Here is a 17,908-nt window from a genome sequence, read left to right on the forward strand (position 1 = left end):
ATATTTCTACATAGTAACAACATGAATACAGAAAAAGAAATGGAAGTATTTTTCTGCTTCTTTAAGCATTCACTAGGAACAACACTCTTATCTACTGATTACTTACAAACCCCACAGTAAAAGTCATGGACTCTAAGAGGGCAAGTGGAATCAAAATAAGTCACCACAGAGAGAACAGTTCCAGACATATGCCTGCAATTGTCTGTCTTGAGAAGAAAATAATTCATTAATAGAGTTAGCATTCCTTCTGCTCTAAGGACTATAAAGTCAGTTCATTCTCTGGAAAAGAACTTCTGAAATACTTATACCATTACTGATTAAATACTCAGGTCAGCTTGAAAAATCTTAGAAATTCAACATAATTTTAAATTACCTTTTAACAGAAAAACCCCAGAAAACAGTAAGTATTAGATCTTTTTAAAATCCTGTGAAAGGATCTTCTACAAAGTGATAAATCTGGCCTATCTATATAGGTTTGAGATCTAAAATTCCTGAAGGATAGCAGCAGAACTTAGTTCATGGCTACACAGGACTACCTATTGTGCACAGTGTTGGGCAGAGAAGACAGAAGAAATATATATATTTAATTATTTTGTATTAGGCTACATACCTGCATTTTTTTATCTTGTTCATTTTCACCTATCATTCCTGTGCCACTAACACTGTCATTTCCATCAATAGACACCTGAAAAATAAAGTTGAAATGGGAAAAACATTCACAGGTTATTTTTATTCATCTGAAAAAACAGAGGGTTACAGGCAGTTCCTGAGCTCTAGCTCCCCCTTGAAACATGGTTATTCTATAGTACATTAGCTTACATGAAAATCACCACTTGTAGCACCTGCATTATAGAATAGGTACAGTGGGCATCTGAAAGTTGTCTTAAAACAAGGTAGGAAAAACTGCAAGAACCAAGTATGTTACATTAATAGACTAACAAAAGTGTTAAAATAAATTAATAAATTTAACAATACTGAGTTCTAACAGAAAAAAAAGTTTACATATTTTATAATAGGGTATATCTCTCACTCCCTGTTAAGCAGAATTTACTCGTTTTGAACAGCACAACTCCTTTGGAATCAAAATACCTAAGACAATGTGTTACCTCTCAGTTCAAAATAGTCAAATTACAACAACTAATCAAAGACTTGTGTATTGTTCCACAGGTTTATTTTTAAAAACAGTCTACAGGAGGAAAAAGGTACTGCTGCTTTTCAAGGAGCTTATAAAAATATTTGAAAGAGTATTAGACATTAATTTGAAACTTTTATTTAAACAAAAATATAATTGCCCAGCCTAATAAAAACAACATCCAAACTCTCACAACATCAACTCAAAGAACAGTGTATTATTAGTCACTGTAGAAAAAACTACTTTAAAGTATACTTTACATTTTTTTCCTTTCCTTAATTACCTCTGAATTGAGCACAGGCATTCACAGTACCCTCTGCATCCATTACACTCAAGGCTGAGATTGATGCACCTAAATCTAGTCTAAAGTGATTTTATTCTTCTCTAAAACAGTTTGGCAGGAACCCTACCTCAGCTGGTATGCGTATGCCCTTTCACTAAGAAGGTCACAGCAGGCTCCCGAGAACGTTAATGGTTGTGTAAAGTATCTTGCTCAAAGCATCAGCTATCAACATTTTGCTTGGAGACTGAAGAAGAACTTGTCCCATAATTGGTTTTCAGACTGTACTATCTTTCTAAATTAGACACTTGTGAGCAACATACTTTTGGAAACTTTGAGCCAAAACAGTGAAGAGGGAAGTGCCCAAGCAGAGGCAAGTTTACATTACAAAGAGACTTCAAAGAGAGTCTGCAAGCAGGTAGTTCTCAGGTGGGTCTTTTTAAAGGAAACAATAGCCATTTTGGGATCTTCTCCAGAATTTTTGGAGGGAGGAGAGAGAACCTGCACAGAAAGGAGACTTTAATCACGTCATCCTGAACTTCCTGTTGTTGATTAAGAAGGGAAATGCTGACATGAAATTAGAAGTTCATCAACGCCACTGGAAACAAATGATCCAAACTGAATGTGCGTGGATGTGTGTAGATACCCACAAATCCCAGGACCTGTACTCTTCCAGCAGCTGGGATGTCACAAGAAAACAGCTTATGGAAGAAAAGTACATGTTGTAATCTCTTCACAATTCCATTACATATCTTCTGACTTTATGTTCACTGAGAGCAACAATCTCTTTTCTTCTTGGTTGCTTTGGGAGGAAGGTGGCATTGATTTAATTAAGAGAACTCTAGCTAAGTCTTTGCATGTGCTCTGCAAGATGTGAGAAAGTAGTACTATGTCTAAAGGAGAAGCAAGGCACAATGGAAAATATACACGTTCCACTACTTCCAGGGACCTTCTCTGCAGTCTTCTTGGATCTCTTTGTATGAACTCTCTTACAGAGTTTCTACACTGATCTTGAACAGCCTACTGATCTTTGCTATTTCTGCCTGTTATGTAGGACAGGGGAACACAGAAGAACCGCCATTCTCCAAATCCACCTTTAAATTTTTCTTCAACCTTTCAAGTTTTGAAGAGAAAACCTTCAAAGTTAACAAAAAAAGCAAGACACCCAATTTTAAACCTCTTTTTGCAGTATGGGGAGAATTCTGAAGGATTCCAAGGAAGATCTTTGAGTTCCCCCTAAAAGACTGTCTTAGATTCTAAAGAAAGATTTAGTATGCCTTCAACTAAGAACATAAGAACACCTATACAGAGTCAAACTAAAGGTCAATCTGGTGCACCATTTTGTTTCCAACAGCAGCAGATGCTAGAGAAGACTAAAGGCACATGCCAAGCATATAGTGATACATTCCCAGAAATATTCTCCCAACCTCCAAGTAATTTGTGGCATAGGAACTTCCTGGACTAAAAGTCACATGTTTCTACCTAATAGCCCTGGATACACTTTTCTTCTGTGAATTTATCTAATTACTCTTTGAATCCAGGGACATATTAGCATCCACAATATCCTACAAGCAGTGCCATGGCTTAACTTTGTGCTCTTTGAAAAAGTATTCTTCTCTTGTTTTTCTTGAAGCTGTAACCTGAGAGTTTAATCTGATGTTTCCCAGTTCTTACACTGGTAAAGACAAGTCACTATTCTTCTCTGTGCCAATTAAAATTTTATAAAATTCTATCATATACTTACCTCATGTATTTCATACGTTTGGTCATAATTGTTGCCCTTTCCTGTATCTTTTTCAATGTTCCTATACCCGCTGCTAGGAAAAGTCTACATTGCCTCACTATGAAGTGTACACAGACATGAAGTAGAATCACAAAACCACATTTCTCCTTTTAAGAGAAAGACGGGGTTGTGTGTACTGAGCTATTATTTGCTTTTGTATGTAAAACAGGTGCAATACTTGGAAACTCACTTCTACTGACTTTCCCTGCGAGGTTCTAGCAGCACCTTTCAGAATAAGGTTCTGAGATGAAAGCTTAAAGAAAATGAATAGCATTTTTCCTAGACATACACAAGTACATCACAGAAAACAAATTCATATTATGGAATTAAAACACACATGTTGAGCTAAATAGGACAAAAATGCAAATTTATTTGCATTTTTTCTGTTTCTTCTTCACCTTCTCAAAACAGAAACTTGTAACAAATTATGATTAATATATCTTCTTGTTAAGAAGGACAAAGTTATGATTGATTTAAACCTAAATTAAATAGTAGCTAGGGAATGTGTAAAAGCTTGTCACTACAGCTCAGCTAACCTTGAATTACCTTTTATTTTATTAAATGTTAAGGTATAGCCAAACACAATACAATCTGACTGGCTCTCTTAGGATCTCCTCAATTGTAACAGACAGAAGCATAATGGAAAGAACAGCGTATAAGCCATTTAATTATCCTACCTGGCCTTCTCCCAAAATTTGACAACTTCCAGTGACACTAGAGGACAGCTTTTAAAATTTATTCTACTCTTTTTCCAGAGCAATACAAGCACTGATGGTAATGATCCAGCAACTGGGACACTGCAAACCTATAAAGTCATGGAAGTTGCATCGCCCATTATTATACTTACATCATGCTTTACAGAAGTCCAGTAAAGTGGACAACATTAATTTTTTGCATCATACTACATTTTATTATTGAAAGTATGGATCAATGAAGTTTTTTCCAAACTCAGTAACTAATTGTCTGTTTTACACTTCATAACATGCATTGTCTTTGCCCAGTACACCCGGCCCCACTCTTCCCAATGCAAGAAAAAAATAAATAAATCCAGCAATAGTGCCTGAACAAGAATAATTTAAACTTCGTCCTTCTTTCCAAACAGTGTCCTCTCAAGAGGCTCCTTTCCAATGCTATATTTTAGAGAAAATTATTATTTAGTTGTCTAAATAATTTTCCAAATCAGTCTGACTCCACATCATTTCAGCATTCAATCTTTTGTTCTTTTTATGCAACACTACACACTGGAGCTCCTCATGGGAGTGAAGGACTGTCATGACAATTTGGTGTTCTCTCTTCTAAGAATCTGAAGACTCTCTTAATTATTATTTGAATTCTTTGATCACAATTGGCTTTTCCTGCCAAATATCTTGTGATGCTACATCAAAACCTTACAGATAGAGAAAATGTCTTTCCATATACCTTGGCTGCATATTGCTCCAAAGCGCTGATGGTATCTGGGTCAATGGCAGCATCTCCTGTATGAAGACCTGCCACTGTGCCATCAGCTTGAATGGCTAAAATGGTATCTGACTGTGGCATTTGCACGGTATGGTGAATGTAGGCAGTAGTTCCGTCCTCCAGCTGGACTGCTTGTAATGCACTCTGGTCGTAACTGTCTGAGAAATAATATTACAAAGTATTATGAAAGAAAAGGAATAGCAATGTCCCCACTACACAGGAAACTACTGCTGTTTAGGAAACGTCTCCTAAAGTCATATTTATGCATGAAATGTATGAGAAATATAACCAATAGTATATGAGAAATATAACCACTTAAAATATTAGGATGAATAGCACTGATTATTTTTTTTCAAGGCAACGCTTCCCATATCTTTATTTCTGCACACTTACAAAAGTGCAAAACCAATTTTATATTGGTCCAGTTTTATCTACAAAGGAAACTAGGAACTCAAATATGCTTTCCATTTTGTATCCACTCATAATAAAATGAAAATAATGTAACACATGTACTGATGACAGTACTTCGGATTCATAAATCTGATCATTTTAAGAACAGAATCATGTAAATATGCAAAAGACACATAAAATACAGGATAGCTACTTGTTCGCTTTTTGTAGAGAAGTAGTACTATTTCCAAGACTAGTGTAACCACTGTCTGCAGAAATCAAAGTTATCATTTAAAATAAATACATTTGCATTTTTGGCTGTCAACTGTCACATTTTCTGCCCCACTACCTAACTAATCATCAATAGCATGATCTTTTAATTTTAAGTCAATCTGTACATTCTTTAGGTCAAGAGGGAACAATTGATTGATTCTTATCTGCTTTCTCTTCTCATTTTCACGTGCAATTATTGCTGAAATCTGTATAAGGGCTTACACTCTCTACTAACATCACATATATTTACTTTAATGTGATCCTGGGCTAAAAAAAAGTTAAAAACATCAGTTTTGATTCTGTTTATAGCTGTTATATGAGGCCCAAATAAGGAACTGAATCAATCATATTTCAACAATTTCCAGATGTCACAGAATAAAAGCAACAATAATCTACATTGGGAATCACACTAAATGATGTCATAGTCTGAAAAGAATACCATATTGTATACTGCTGAAGTTCTTTTGAACTCTAATGTAATAAATCCCACTTCAAAAATAGAATTACCTTTCGAGGTGTGATGAATAAATGCCGTAGTTCCATCTTCCAGCTGAACTGCTTGTCCATCTTCCAGACGCAAGCTGTCCCCTGTTAGGAAGAAAGAATTACAATGCTTCAACAATAGTTTGAAAAATCCATTAGTTGGAAAGATTAAACTCTAAATACCTAGAATTACAAAATACCTAGGATCTCTTCATGACTGTTTCCCATTAAAATAAGAAATCAAGCTATTATAATAAGCTTTAATTACTTAGTATCAATATTTATCAGCAATACATTATTTTAGAATATATAGCTTGTATTATTACACTTACTGCTTTTAGGCATGGGTACATGTTGAACATAAGCAGCAGAACCATCTTCTAATTGAATCACTTGGCCATCCATTAATTTACCATCTGAAATACACAATTAGAATTCTTAAAAAACGTTCTGTATGACACATCACAGTTTAAACACACAGCTGATACTTTCTGGATTACAATATCTCTAAAACACCAAAGAGAAATAATGTTTGGTAAAGAGTAAGCACAGTATGACTATACAGATGTTTTAAAATTCTGGGATTAAAAAAAAAACACAACAAACTAATGGAAAAGGCTTGATGTTCTATCCAGTAGGCAGAATGTTGACATGTGGGTTTGAAGTGTAAAGATCATCTCACTTTTGTTTGACTTATGTTCTGCATTTGATACCTGTGTCTTATTAGTAGCAGACATAAATATTTATTTCATAGTGTTACTGTAATACATGTTATTTCCAGCTGGAATTGGAACTTCATAAACATTGTAAAGTCAGGCGAAATCTGTACAATGCAAAGGGATTTACAATCCAATCCAAAGACGGGGTTTAAAAGGGGAATACAATTTCAGCTTCAACCAATCCACTTCTAGTCATTTACCTACCTTTAGAATTGTGCTGTATGTAAGCTGTGGAGCCATCAGCAAGGGTAACTGCTTGCAAACTTACACCTTCCATGTTTTCTAAGTTGTCGCCATCTAGCAAGGAAAAAAGTTTGTATTCACTATTACCAGCCTCAAAGCCTAAAAATCACAACCACCTCCACAAATTATTATGTCCCCTTAAAGCATAATGATTTCAGAAATAATAATAGGAAATGGTTCTTACTTGCTTTCTGGTTTTTGAACTTTGAACATATACTAGGGTAATATGTTCAGGATTTTGCTCTGTAAACATAACAGCTAGGATGTTATTTTCCTTAACTAAAAAAGTTACAACGTCACTGAATAAATAACTACAAAGCTGAGGTTTTAGGAGAAATATTAATTAGGTCATGAGTGTCAACAGTGAAATAATGATATATATACTTGTATCAATAATCTTGTTTTGTACACTACTACCTCTCATTAATATACACAAATCTATTTAGAGTAAAACACAGATTTAGGAAGAAGTTTTTAATCATGTAAACTCATAACGAAGCTGTCAGAAAACATCGAATTTAAACCAATCCTAGACCACCAATCTATTTTAAAACTCAACTTGTTTAATACATAGATATAAAGTGAAGTCACAAAGTATAAAACAGTAGAACTATAGTGAGAATAAAGTCAGATTTTATATTTCCTTTTTGTCACATCTGCACTACTGTTATGTTAATTAAGAGATCATTTCCTTATAGAATTAGTGACCTTAACCAATGTCAGTTAACTAAGAATAATTTGGGTTAGATTTTTCATTTAGAATACACTATGAGAGTTTTAGAGTTTTATCTGAATTTCAAACAGAAAAGACACAATAATGTAGAGATATTTTAACCTGAAGGTTCACCTTGCACGGCTACAGCTTCTGTTAGACAAAGAGTCACGTGCTGGGCCTCCATTCCTCCTCCAGAAAATTCAGTCATTCCCTGAGAGTCTCGATTTATCTGAGCTAATAACATTGTCTACCTAGAAAGAAAGTATTCACAAAACACAGACAGAGAATTTAAATACAGAACCAGAACTAGTTAAAGACAATTCAAGCTTAATTAGATTTTTATACAGCTGCTACAACTATTGTATGTTACCTTCCACATAAAGATGATGCAATGAATGACTGACTGACCTAGAAAATACTTCAGAGGAAAAAAAGTTATTTGAAATAGGTAAGTTATTATTACCGCAATTAACCAAGCTATTAAGAACTTCAGTAGCAGTTACTCAACTGAAGTGCATCAACCACATTTAGATTTCAGTTAACTATGAATTATTCAAAAAAGGTAAAACGAATAATGGTGGTAATGATGGTATAAGTAATGATATCCTTTTGTCCCCAGAATTAAAATAAAGCTGACAATTCACCCATGGTCACCCATGACAACAGCAAGGCTTTAACTATGTAAATTAAACATCTCTCCAGTGCCAAGAAGAGGTTTAGAATCTGCCACACACTGGGAAATACACACTTCACTAGTGAGTATGACTGAATGATCCAACTATTTCCCGAAACTTTCCAGGAAGGTTTCTATTAAAAAAAAAAAAAAAAATCCCTCCCTGAAAATAATAAAGTATCTAATGATAAAATGCATTAATAAGACAACAGGACAATGATTGGCGAGTGACAATCAAAACTCTGCATGTATCTCGTAGAACTGGATATAGCCAGCCCTTTGGATACTGATTTTTTTTACCCAGGCACGTTTCAATATGGGAGATTAAGAAGTCTACTGAATCTGAAAGGCTATTAGTAATTTTCAGTATTACTAGATTAAGAAGCTATAAAGGAAATACATAACATTGCATTCTACTAACTCAGATGTTGGCCTTTACTACAGGCCAAACCCCCCCCCCACACACACACACATACCCCCCTCCCCCCCTCAAAGAAAAACCCAACAAAAATGTCACTGACTTCTGCAAGCCCTTTAGTTAATGTAATGCACACTTAGATGTGGATGAAGTGGGGGGGATCACATGGAACTGCAACCTAGGCCTTAAAGCAATTTTTCCCCAACCTCTTGATAGCCAAGAGTTTTTTCTTACAATAAGCAGCAGTTAGGTAATCTCACAAAAAGGTTACAGATAAACAATCAAAGCTTTTAATCTTAGTATTATCCTTTGACCTGCTGTTTTGTAATTCAAGGCTGAGAAGAATAATCTAGCTTTTTTCATTTATTTATGACTTCTAAATAACTAAACTATTCCTACCTCTACAATCCAGAAATCTGTCCTTGAACGAGCAACTCATCGATGGTCTCAAAGACCCCTGAGAAACTTGTACTTACATCAAAACTAAATAATGAAAGCAAAATTAGACCATTTAGGTACTCCAGCATGCCTGCAGTATTTTAAAGGCTTGGTACACTAATTTAGTAGTTGAAAATGATACACGAGTAATATTTTCCAAATACATCCAAGTGGCTTTGAGGCAGATTCTACTTCATCAAGAGGCAGACAGCTACCTAAGTTTCTTAGTCTCAGCAGAGAAAAAGCCGACCCATACCCAGCTGCTGCAGCTCTGCTGCTTTTGCCGTCTGAAGTGCTTTAACCCAAGTGCTGTGCACAAAGCAGATGTGCCTCTACAGTCCAAGGCCCACTAACTTGTAATGTGATGTTTACATTACACATTACCTCTTGAAATTGGACCTAGAGTCTAAATCACCTTGGCATGTATGAGAATGTTATGGACAGTTTGCTTAATTATTAAGAGCCCATCTGTATCTTTTAATAGATAATTTGAACCTTGAAGAACTCTGAGCATCAAAAAGAAGATAATAGTTATGATAGGAACAAAAATATAATTCAAAAGAGGTGTGATAGATTTTTTAACATCCAAGGGAAGATGGGAAATTCTTGTTCACAGCATCTTTTTCAAGAAAAGAAGCTTTTCTAGAAAATGAGGTCTCTGAAAGATAGGTAATACAACAGAAAGAGACAGTGCAGAGAAGCCATTCAGACTAAATCATATTTATACTAGATGTTTCTGAATAAAATGAAATAGCTAAGTTTTTGTTGAATACTGTAATCTAAGGGACAAGGAATTGTATGAGGACATAAGAGATCCTGAGTTCAACTCCCTCCTCTGCCATCTCCAAGTTAGTGATTTTGGACTAGCAACGTCTTTCCTTATTACTCATTTATCCCTCCTAGCTCAAAATAGGGACAAAACCCTTACTCAGAAAGCACTTTGCTCATAAACCAAAAATGGGACATAGCTACGGAATCAGCTTAAACAAGTGCTGAAGTGGCCTCAGTGTTCATGTACTGTGCAACAAATAAGATCAGAAAAATGATGCAGTCAAAAAAATAAACTAGCACCAAAAAAAAGTTTTATTCCAGACCAGTTTGCCAGGACTTCTTCTCTGGAGGTACTGCCAGCTTTTAGCAAGTTAAATTAAGTAATTATGGTATGAGATGCTAGTGGTGCACAGAGGTTGTCTGTCTTCTTAACTGCTAACGGTGTTCTGTTTATATTGTCAGTATTTTTCCATTCACTCAATTTTCCGGACACCTCATGGAAGTACGTTGCAAAGCAGCTACACCATTTCACACATTGGAGAAGAAAGGCTGCACAACCACCAGCTTTGACTAGAACTATATTCTGAAATTCTAGCAGGAACTGCATCTCAAAGGCCTTTAAGCTTGGGCCTGTCTTAGCCTTTTAAGAAGCCCCCAGTGTATTTACTATACTATCTGCCTTTAAAATAGAATAATGCCCTTCCTCCAGAGCTTATGCCTCTTCGCTCAACTTTGGGTAAGTAGAGAGGCAGCTAGTCAACGCAGACAACCGCAAAGTCCTGAAAGAGTCAGAGCAGAACCAATTGCTTAAAGGGTCAATGGCTGTTACTGGAAGAAAAAGAAATCTAATGCAAGACAAATTCAAGGGCCACAGGAGCAAAAGTATTTGCTTAAATTATTTTACAGTGTTTGAGTTTGTTACTTTAGTGTGGCTGATTAATAGTTATCATGCACTGGAAAAAATCAGTGAACTGCTGCACACAGCAGAAAAACATTCACTACCTTCCTCTATTCCAGATTATCTACATGATCACGTGCCATAATTTAACAGAGACCGTGTTGCTGTCTTCTCCCAATTCCGATTCCTTTAAAATGATTCCTTCCAATATATACCCTTCCCAATCTGTCCTTCTACTAGCTTCTTATCCCCAGTTCCATCCCCTCCCCTTGAAGTACCAGCTTTGTTCTTCAGCCAGTCCTATCATGGTACCAAATTTCCAGCACATCCCTCTTCCCAAGTATAACCACATCCTTCTTGTCAAAATAATCTAAAATACTCCCATGTCCACACCAACTCGTTCTGCAACTAGTCCCCAAGTCTTCGTCTTACTGCTGGTCTGCTCTACATGTCTGTCACACCATTGTCTATCACTTTCCTGCCTCTGTCTCAAGATGGTTCATGTTCAGACCCATCTTAGGAGCACATCCTGTGCAATGGAGGTTGTAGCACTGGGACCCTCCCAAACAGCAAAACCCCATCTTTCACACGCTCTCTCGTGATGCAGGAGTTTTGCTCCATTACTCTGCTGTGCAGGGAGGACTATGCTCAGCCAAAAGTGGGTATGTTGTTCACTTTCAGCTGCTCTTCTTCCTCCCCAGTGGAGGAGACAGGCTAACCAGAGAACGCTACGAGCTCTGAGGAAGAGGATGGGGAAAGAACTAAAGACGATGTAAAAAGTTGGCTTGTTTTGGAGAAATGGGTCAGGCTATCACAGAGATATTGCTGCCACAGTGTTACTTCCCCATCGCCCTCACCCTCCCACAATAATGGTCAAATACAGGAACAGATTGCCAAGAAGGGTTATGGACTCTCCATCCTTCTAGGCACCCAAGACTCAACTTGCCACAGCGCTGGGGAACCTGGTCTAATCAAACCTGCCTTGATCAGGGCTGGACTAACTAAGATCTGGAGGTCCCTTCCAACTTAAAATGATCAGCTATCATAGAACAGTTTGACATTGCATACGTTTATAACAGCATGCTGTTGGTATATCATCCACACTGTAAATCTAGTCTCCTACTGTATTTTTATTCATTTGCCTTGTTTTTTTGAAACCAGTCTTTTTTCACCAAACTCAAGTCTCTTCCCTTACCTCAGTTTTAGTCACTCTATTCCGCCCCCTTTTCTGCTAACTGGCTTATATGCTGCTTTCTCCTCAGCTTCCAGCAGATTTGTCTTCATCTTTCTTCCAATCCAAATCTCACCAGCTTCTTTTCCTAATCCACCTCATTGCTTTGATTTCTGTGCATTTGCATCACTAAACTTTTTCTTTAAACCTCCTGTCTGCCAGGAATTTTGTCAGCAAGAACCTGGGAGTGAAAGATTTCCTTTACCCATGTCAAATATTGCATGTCCTTAGTTAAAAAGCAGATAAAAACATCCATTTTTAGGAAAATACATGAACCCTGGGGTGGGGCCTGTATGGCTGCCCGAGAGGACTGACGCATGTGTATTCTGCTTAATCTCAAGAGCTGTCCTACTGAAAAGACACCAAGTACAGGCTGAGTCATGAGGTACTCACTGATGCAAAAACTTGAGACTTGACTTTGTGAACTCTTGCAAATCCTCACAGATCATATGCAAGTCGCAATTTTCAAAGGCATGTTAACGATGATGTTTGGGAAGACTTTCACAAGGACAGTAATGCATATTGCATTCCTGAAACGATTAGTCACCGAAATACTCTGATGGTATTCATGCAAAGAAAATCTTACCATTCTTTAAGATGATTAAAATACTTCCCACAAAAAAATTCAGCCCGGGACAGAAAATTATTAGACTGAACTGAAAACAGTGTCTAACAGAAGGAGGCAACAGCCAGTCGCAAGAAGTGATGCCGAAACAAGTCTTGCACTGTCAGTTACAAAGCAAAAGCAGTGAGTTAGTGATGCGCATTGCTGACTTTATTATGCTTTTTGACAAAAGCTGCACCAGCAATGTAAGCCCCCAGTATAACAGTGACAGATAAAATATGGCATCCAGCAGGGCATATAGGTGCGATTTTTTATTAACAACCCCCCAATTCTCTGGACAGAAAAAACTGTGAACTCAAGTATGCTTTAAATTCTCAACACTCAGAAAGCAGAGGGATGGTGGGGGGAGGGGGAGGGATTTGTTAAAAAGAAAGGATTTTTCATGAAGACGTCATCAAGTTGCCTATCTAGAGAACACATCTCCTATATTTTTCCTCTACTAATAAATAGAATCTTTGGGGTGTTGTCACTTGTTTTGGAGAAAAGATGCAATGTTAAAAGGTAAGTTTTTATGTAAACTCAATCTAGCAACTGGAAACAGGAGTCTCCACTGAAAACTAGGAATCAAACAAGAAAGAGCAGGTAGGATTTAGGCAGCTGAAAAGAAAAGCAAGAGCTGGTAAAGGGCATACTGCCATGGAGCAGAAAGTGGGTTTGGGGCACTTGGGAACCATGGCAGCTGAGAGGACAGCACAAGGAGACCCCATGTAGTAGAGAATGTGGCAAATAACAGCTGGAAAATAGCAGGAATTTGCCATTTAAAGAATGACTATACCACTGTATGGCTGGACAAAGGAAAAAACCTGCAGTGACATTAGCAGAAAGTCCACTCCTTAGAGAAAAAAAAAAGATGATGCTTAGAGGATGATTAACAGGAAATGGAATAAAGTTTGTAATAGCAGTCATGGAAGAAAACTTAGGGTTATAAAATGCAATCTAGAATGTTCAGGAAGACAGACAGACAGACAGGAAAAAAGCTACTCCAGACATTCAGTAAAATGGCAAATGACACATAACCCCACAATACTAAAACTTTCATTAAGGAATTTTAGGAAACTGCATTCCCATATTTGACTAAATGGTATCCCAAAATCAGTTCAAGAATGTCAGCACAGTAACAAAATTATGGTTTTTCTGAACTAAATACTGGCTGCATTAGGGTCCTTAACCACGGATATGATTGCAAATTATCAGCTATTTCCCAAAACTGGTCTGTTTAACAAATATTTGTGAAAAATAAAACTAGTCCCTACAACTAACATTCTGGTTCAATACACTTCAACTGATAATTGATATGCATCACAGCCTTCTGGGTCTCAGTGCAAAAAATGACTGACATAGACTGAAAAACTGACTAGTCCAGACCGAGTTTTTTTAGAGGACCCAAGTGTATAGCTTACTAATTACATTAAGTCATTTGACAGCTGTGAGCTCAGAAATAAACACACAGCTGAACTAAGGCTCTCTTAAAATCTTACTTCTGTTACCATATGTACCTGTATGATAATCTTTTCCAGTATGACACCAGAAATCTGTAGCAGGGTCAGAAACAAAATCTAGATCCCGTGGATGCTTTGATCAAATGCTTCAATAGATGAGACATGGACTTCCTTCTTCATCAACAGCCCTTACCTTTTTCAGTATTTCACCATTGCACTGAAACATTGATTTCATGCTATCATCTGTCAGATTGACTTTTAGTGAATAAACATGACAAACTACTTAATGTTAGGCATTTTTAAATTTCTACATGCTTTCTCCTGTAAACTTAATTTGCTTTATTTTTTTCCAGTCTCTGGTAAAGGCAAGCAGAACATAATTAAACAGCAATTTCCACCACATTAATCATCCACTGTATAAAATGGAAACAAGGATGAAATACAGACCAAAAACCTCTACTAAAGAATCTGGTAACAATAGTTGGATTCAGATAGAGGGGTAACATGCAATTTAATAGTAAATTACACAATTATTTTCTAGATAGCAAAGAAGTGTTGCAAATTATGAACCATGGGCTCTAACCCTGGCCCTGGAGAAGAATCTAATCAAGCCTGACAGCACTGCCAACTCCATAGGCATGATGTATACACTCTGAGTGGCAGCACAGCTAACTTGCAGAGACTTATGTTGCCCAAAGCAGAGGTTTGCAGTCAAACTCAAGGCTCCTTTTTATTCTTTTTGCAGTATTTCAACCTTTCTGTTCCACCACAGGTACATCCTGATTATAATGCACTTCAAGACTAATTCACTGCCACATGCTTAGATATCTCTTCAGAAATAATACCTAAATGCAAGACCAAATTTATCACTGCCATAACCAAGCACAACTCTTCTGACTTTAGTGTGAGCAGTGATAACCACGGTTAGCCTCATGTAATTACTTTATGTTCCAGCAGTCTTTTTCCCCCCAAAACTCATCACCATACATTCAGTTTACATTGTGAATCCCATCTACGGAATGTTAGCAGTATTGTTAGAGATCAGTGCTCACATTTTATACAAAAAAATAAAATTGGATTAACAAGTGCAAATAAAGAATGTTTGCAAATCCTTATTCTAACTAATTAATATTACAAGATTATGCATATGCGTGTAATTTCACACTATGGGAGTGCTGAGGATGGTATGATTTTCAAATTTTCACTTAAAAAAAAAAACAACGCAGGGAGATCAGAAAGCCACCCACCAAGAAGTCCTACACATGCGAAGACTCAGTTTGATCCCAAACATGACTGCTAACCTCATGTTTCTTGAATATATTAGAGGAGAAATTACTGGTTAATCAATGGGGGTTAGAGTAGTTCCATCAGTATATTAACCGTCAGCAGTGCTGACAGAAAGCTAATTAAACTCACATTGGAGCTCTGGGACAAGCACCTCACCAGCTAATTAATGCCTTGGGCAGCACGATTGTAACAGCACTGCTTCTAACTACCCACCCCAATGACCAGCACGGCTTCCTAAACCAGAGATTTGAAACAGATTTGGGAGTTTTCCAAGAGATCTGATTCCAAAGATCCTGCACGAAAGGTAACAAGCAATTGAGATCCATACAGTGCTCTTTGCAGAGGTACAGAGACTGGAATTCTGAAAGCTTTACTAAAATACAAAAAAGTATACTAAGGCACCTGGTCAATGATTAATGCACTGAGTCAGTTGTTCTTAATACACTGCCATCTAGATTTAGCATGAGAAAGGGCCATATAATCTGTACCAAAACATCAAATTCGAATATGACTGAAAACACCTATGCATCATTGGGAATACTTGTGAGTGTGCATGGAATGGCTTGCAGAAATACTGTGACAGGAACAATGTAAACTCACCTGCCAAAACAAGCCAGCAATTTTCTCTGAACTCAGATGGTCTTCCTTGCTCAAAGTTAAGGCACATTTCTTCTTTCCTGACTAACCTTGTATTATCAATGCTCATGCATACCTTATTTTCTAAAAAACCCACCCCATTGCAGACTGACTGGTAATAAATTATTTTAATAGTCAAAAAAGTGAGAATAATAACAACGTGCATGCTCAGAAACTGCATGCTGGGCCTGAGATGAGAAAAAAGCTGAACGTACGGTAGGTTGTCCAATTTTCTGTTTTAAACTTAGAATATGATTAACAAAGCTGAAAAAAACCCCAAACCCTTTCAATAATTTTTCAGCACACGTTAGTGAGAAAAAGCATGAGATTTCATTCCAAGCAGATTTTCCCCCTGGAAGTCACAAAGTGAGAAACAGACTCACTGGGGGTTGTTTTTTACCATCAACTATATACAAAATACTAGCTATATAAAGAAGGCATCTAGATGATGCATGTCAGAATTGTATTCAAATTACTCCTACAAATGAGCAGTAATGACTATGTGCATTAAAAAAACCCAAACCAAACCAAACCAAAGCAAACCAAAACCAGTTAACTTCTGAAGCACTTCAGGAGGCTACTTAATCCTTAAATCATAAAGCCTCCAGTTGTATCAGTGAGTGTTTTAAACAAAACAAGGAACATTTGGTGAATGGGTGAATACTTAAGGGCTAAAAATCTGAAAGAAATTGAGACCAACTATTTCTATCAATGCTTTACTTTTGTGTCAAACAGACTTTTGACTGTCTTGTCAAGAAATCACAAAAGTGTCTAATTTACATCATCAAAACAGTTAATCCTGGCTGTGCCCCTTCAAATCCTGCAAATCCACTGAGACTGCCAACAAAACAGGGAATTTTGAATGGGTTGTTTGTGTGGTTATGAGTTAATTAGTAATCTGATACGTACATTTCAGATGTATCAGTATTAGCCATAAGAGTTAACAACAGTGTTTTAGTTTATGTTTTTATTTCAGGAACTAAATGGACAGCCTACTGAATTGCCAATCTTTACCCAGAATTGAAAAAAAAAAAAAAAATTAAAAAAATTATGAATGTAAATGGAAAAACAGTACCTCTAAATATATTCCAAGAAACTCTGTGTAATACCATATTAGCTGAGTATGAATATACTTAAGAAATGGGCAACACCAACTAACTTGCAAATACAGACCCATCTTCCAATTCCAGAGAAGTCTGTCATCAGAAATGAAGTTGAAGAGCATTAAGCAGATAACACAATTTTCCCCTCAAGAAACATATAGAAGAAAACATTGAACATACAATAAGATACAGACTGAGGGAAGTACTAAGTAGTTGTAAGTGTAACTTTGATGTCAACTTTCAATATCACAGATCTTTCTGGAACTGTAAATTCCCTTTAAAACTGAGAATTTATTTAACAAGTGTTATCTCAGTGGAGCAAAATACAATCCCACTGTACAATCAAAAAAGCAGCGTAACCCAGGAAATTTTAGCAGATGAAGTCTCTGGAAGCATTCACTAATTTAGTCAGATTCCATTTTTGAGTAAGTGATCAACAATTCCTGGTGCACAGAGCAGAGTGAGAGGACCAAAACCATAGTCCCTCAAATAAACCCAACTACGAGCAGATCAAGTTATAGAATTAAGGTACAGGCAGAACCCCATAGTCTCCATTGTGCCACGATGGGTCAATAAGGCTTCCTTCCCCTCCCCCCCCGAAAAGTGGTGTCCATGGACAGGCCCCTCCCTCAGATTCCTCACCCCATCCTCAGAACAATACCTACGCACACCTCCGTTTACAGGAACTTGCATTTCAGAGCTGAATTCTCAGATTCCAGAAAAGGATCCATCTGTTAGGATCACAATCCTTCTTAAGGATCCATAAACTAAGCAGAAACCTTCCTTCAATCTTTTGGGATCTTTTGTGGCACAAGGCATAGGAATAGGCTACCCAATTCATGCCCTCTTTACCAGCTGCATTGATTTCCTTGCAGTGCAGAAGACATGAAAAAACAAACTGCCCACCTATTAA

General features: G+C 36.9%; 1 protein-coding gene across 2 annotated transcripts in view; it reads right to left on the reverse strand.

Annotated features, from left to right (window-relative positions):
- ZNF143 (zinc finger protein 143) overlaps window positions 1-17,908 on the reverse strand; it is a 42,832-nt gene that overhangs the window by 21,850 nt on the left and 3,074 nt on the right. The window contains exons 2-7 of one of the 2 annotated variants that reach the window (XM_082484820.1): window positions 7,609-7,727; window positions 6,723-6,815; window positions 6,132-6,215; window positions 5,824-5,904; window positions 4,615-4,811; window positions 611-685 (exon numbers count right to left, since the gene is read on the reverse strand). In XM_082484820.1, the coding sequence (XP_082340946.1) occupies window positions 611-685; window positions 4,615-4,811; window positions 5,824-5,904; window positions 6,132-6,215; window positions 6,723-6,815; window positions 7,609-7,720 (642 nt within the window). In that variant the 5' untranslated portion in view covers window positions 7,721-7,727. Of the gene's footprint in view, window positions 1-610; window positions 686-4,614; window positions 4,812-5,823; window positions 5,905-6,131; window positions 6,216-6,722; window positions 6,816-7,596; window positions 7,728-17,908 lie in introns of both variants that reach the window. The other variant, XM_082484819.1, reaches the window with a different exon arrangement.

The sequence above is a fragment of the Vanellus vanellus genome, assembly GCF_965231255.1.
Source record: "Vanellus vanellus genome assembly, chromosome: 6".
NCBI lineage: Eukaryota > Metazoa > Chordata > Aves > Charadriiformes > Charadriidae > Vanellus > Vanellus vanellus.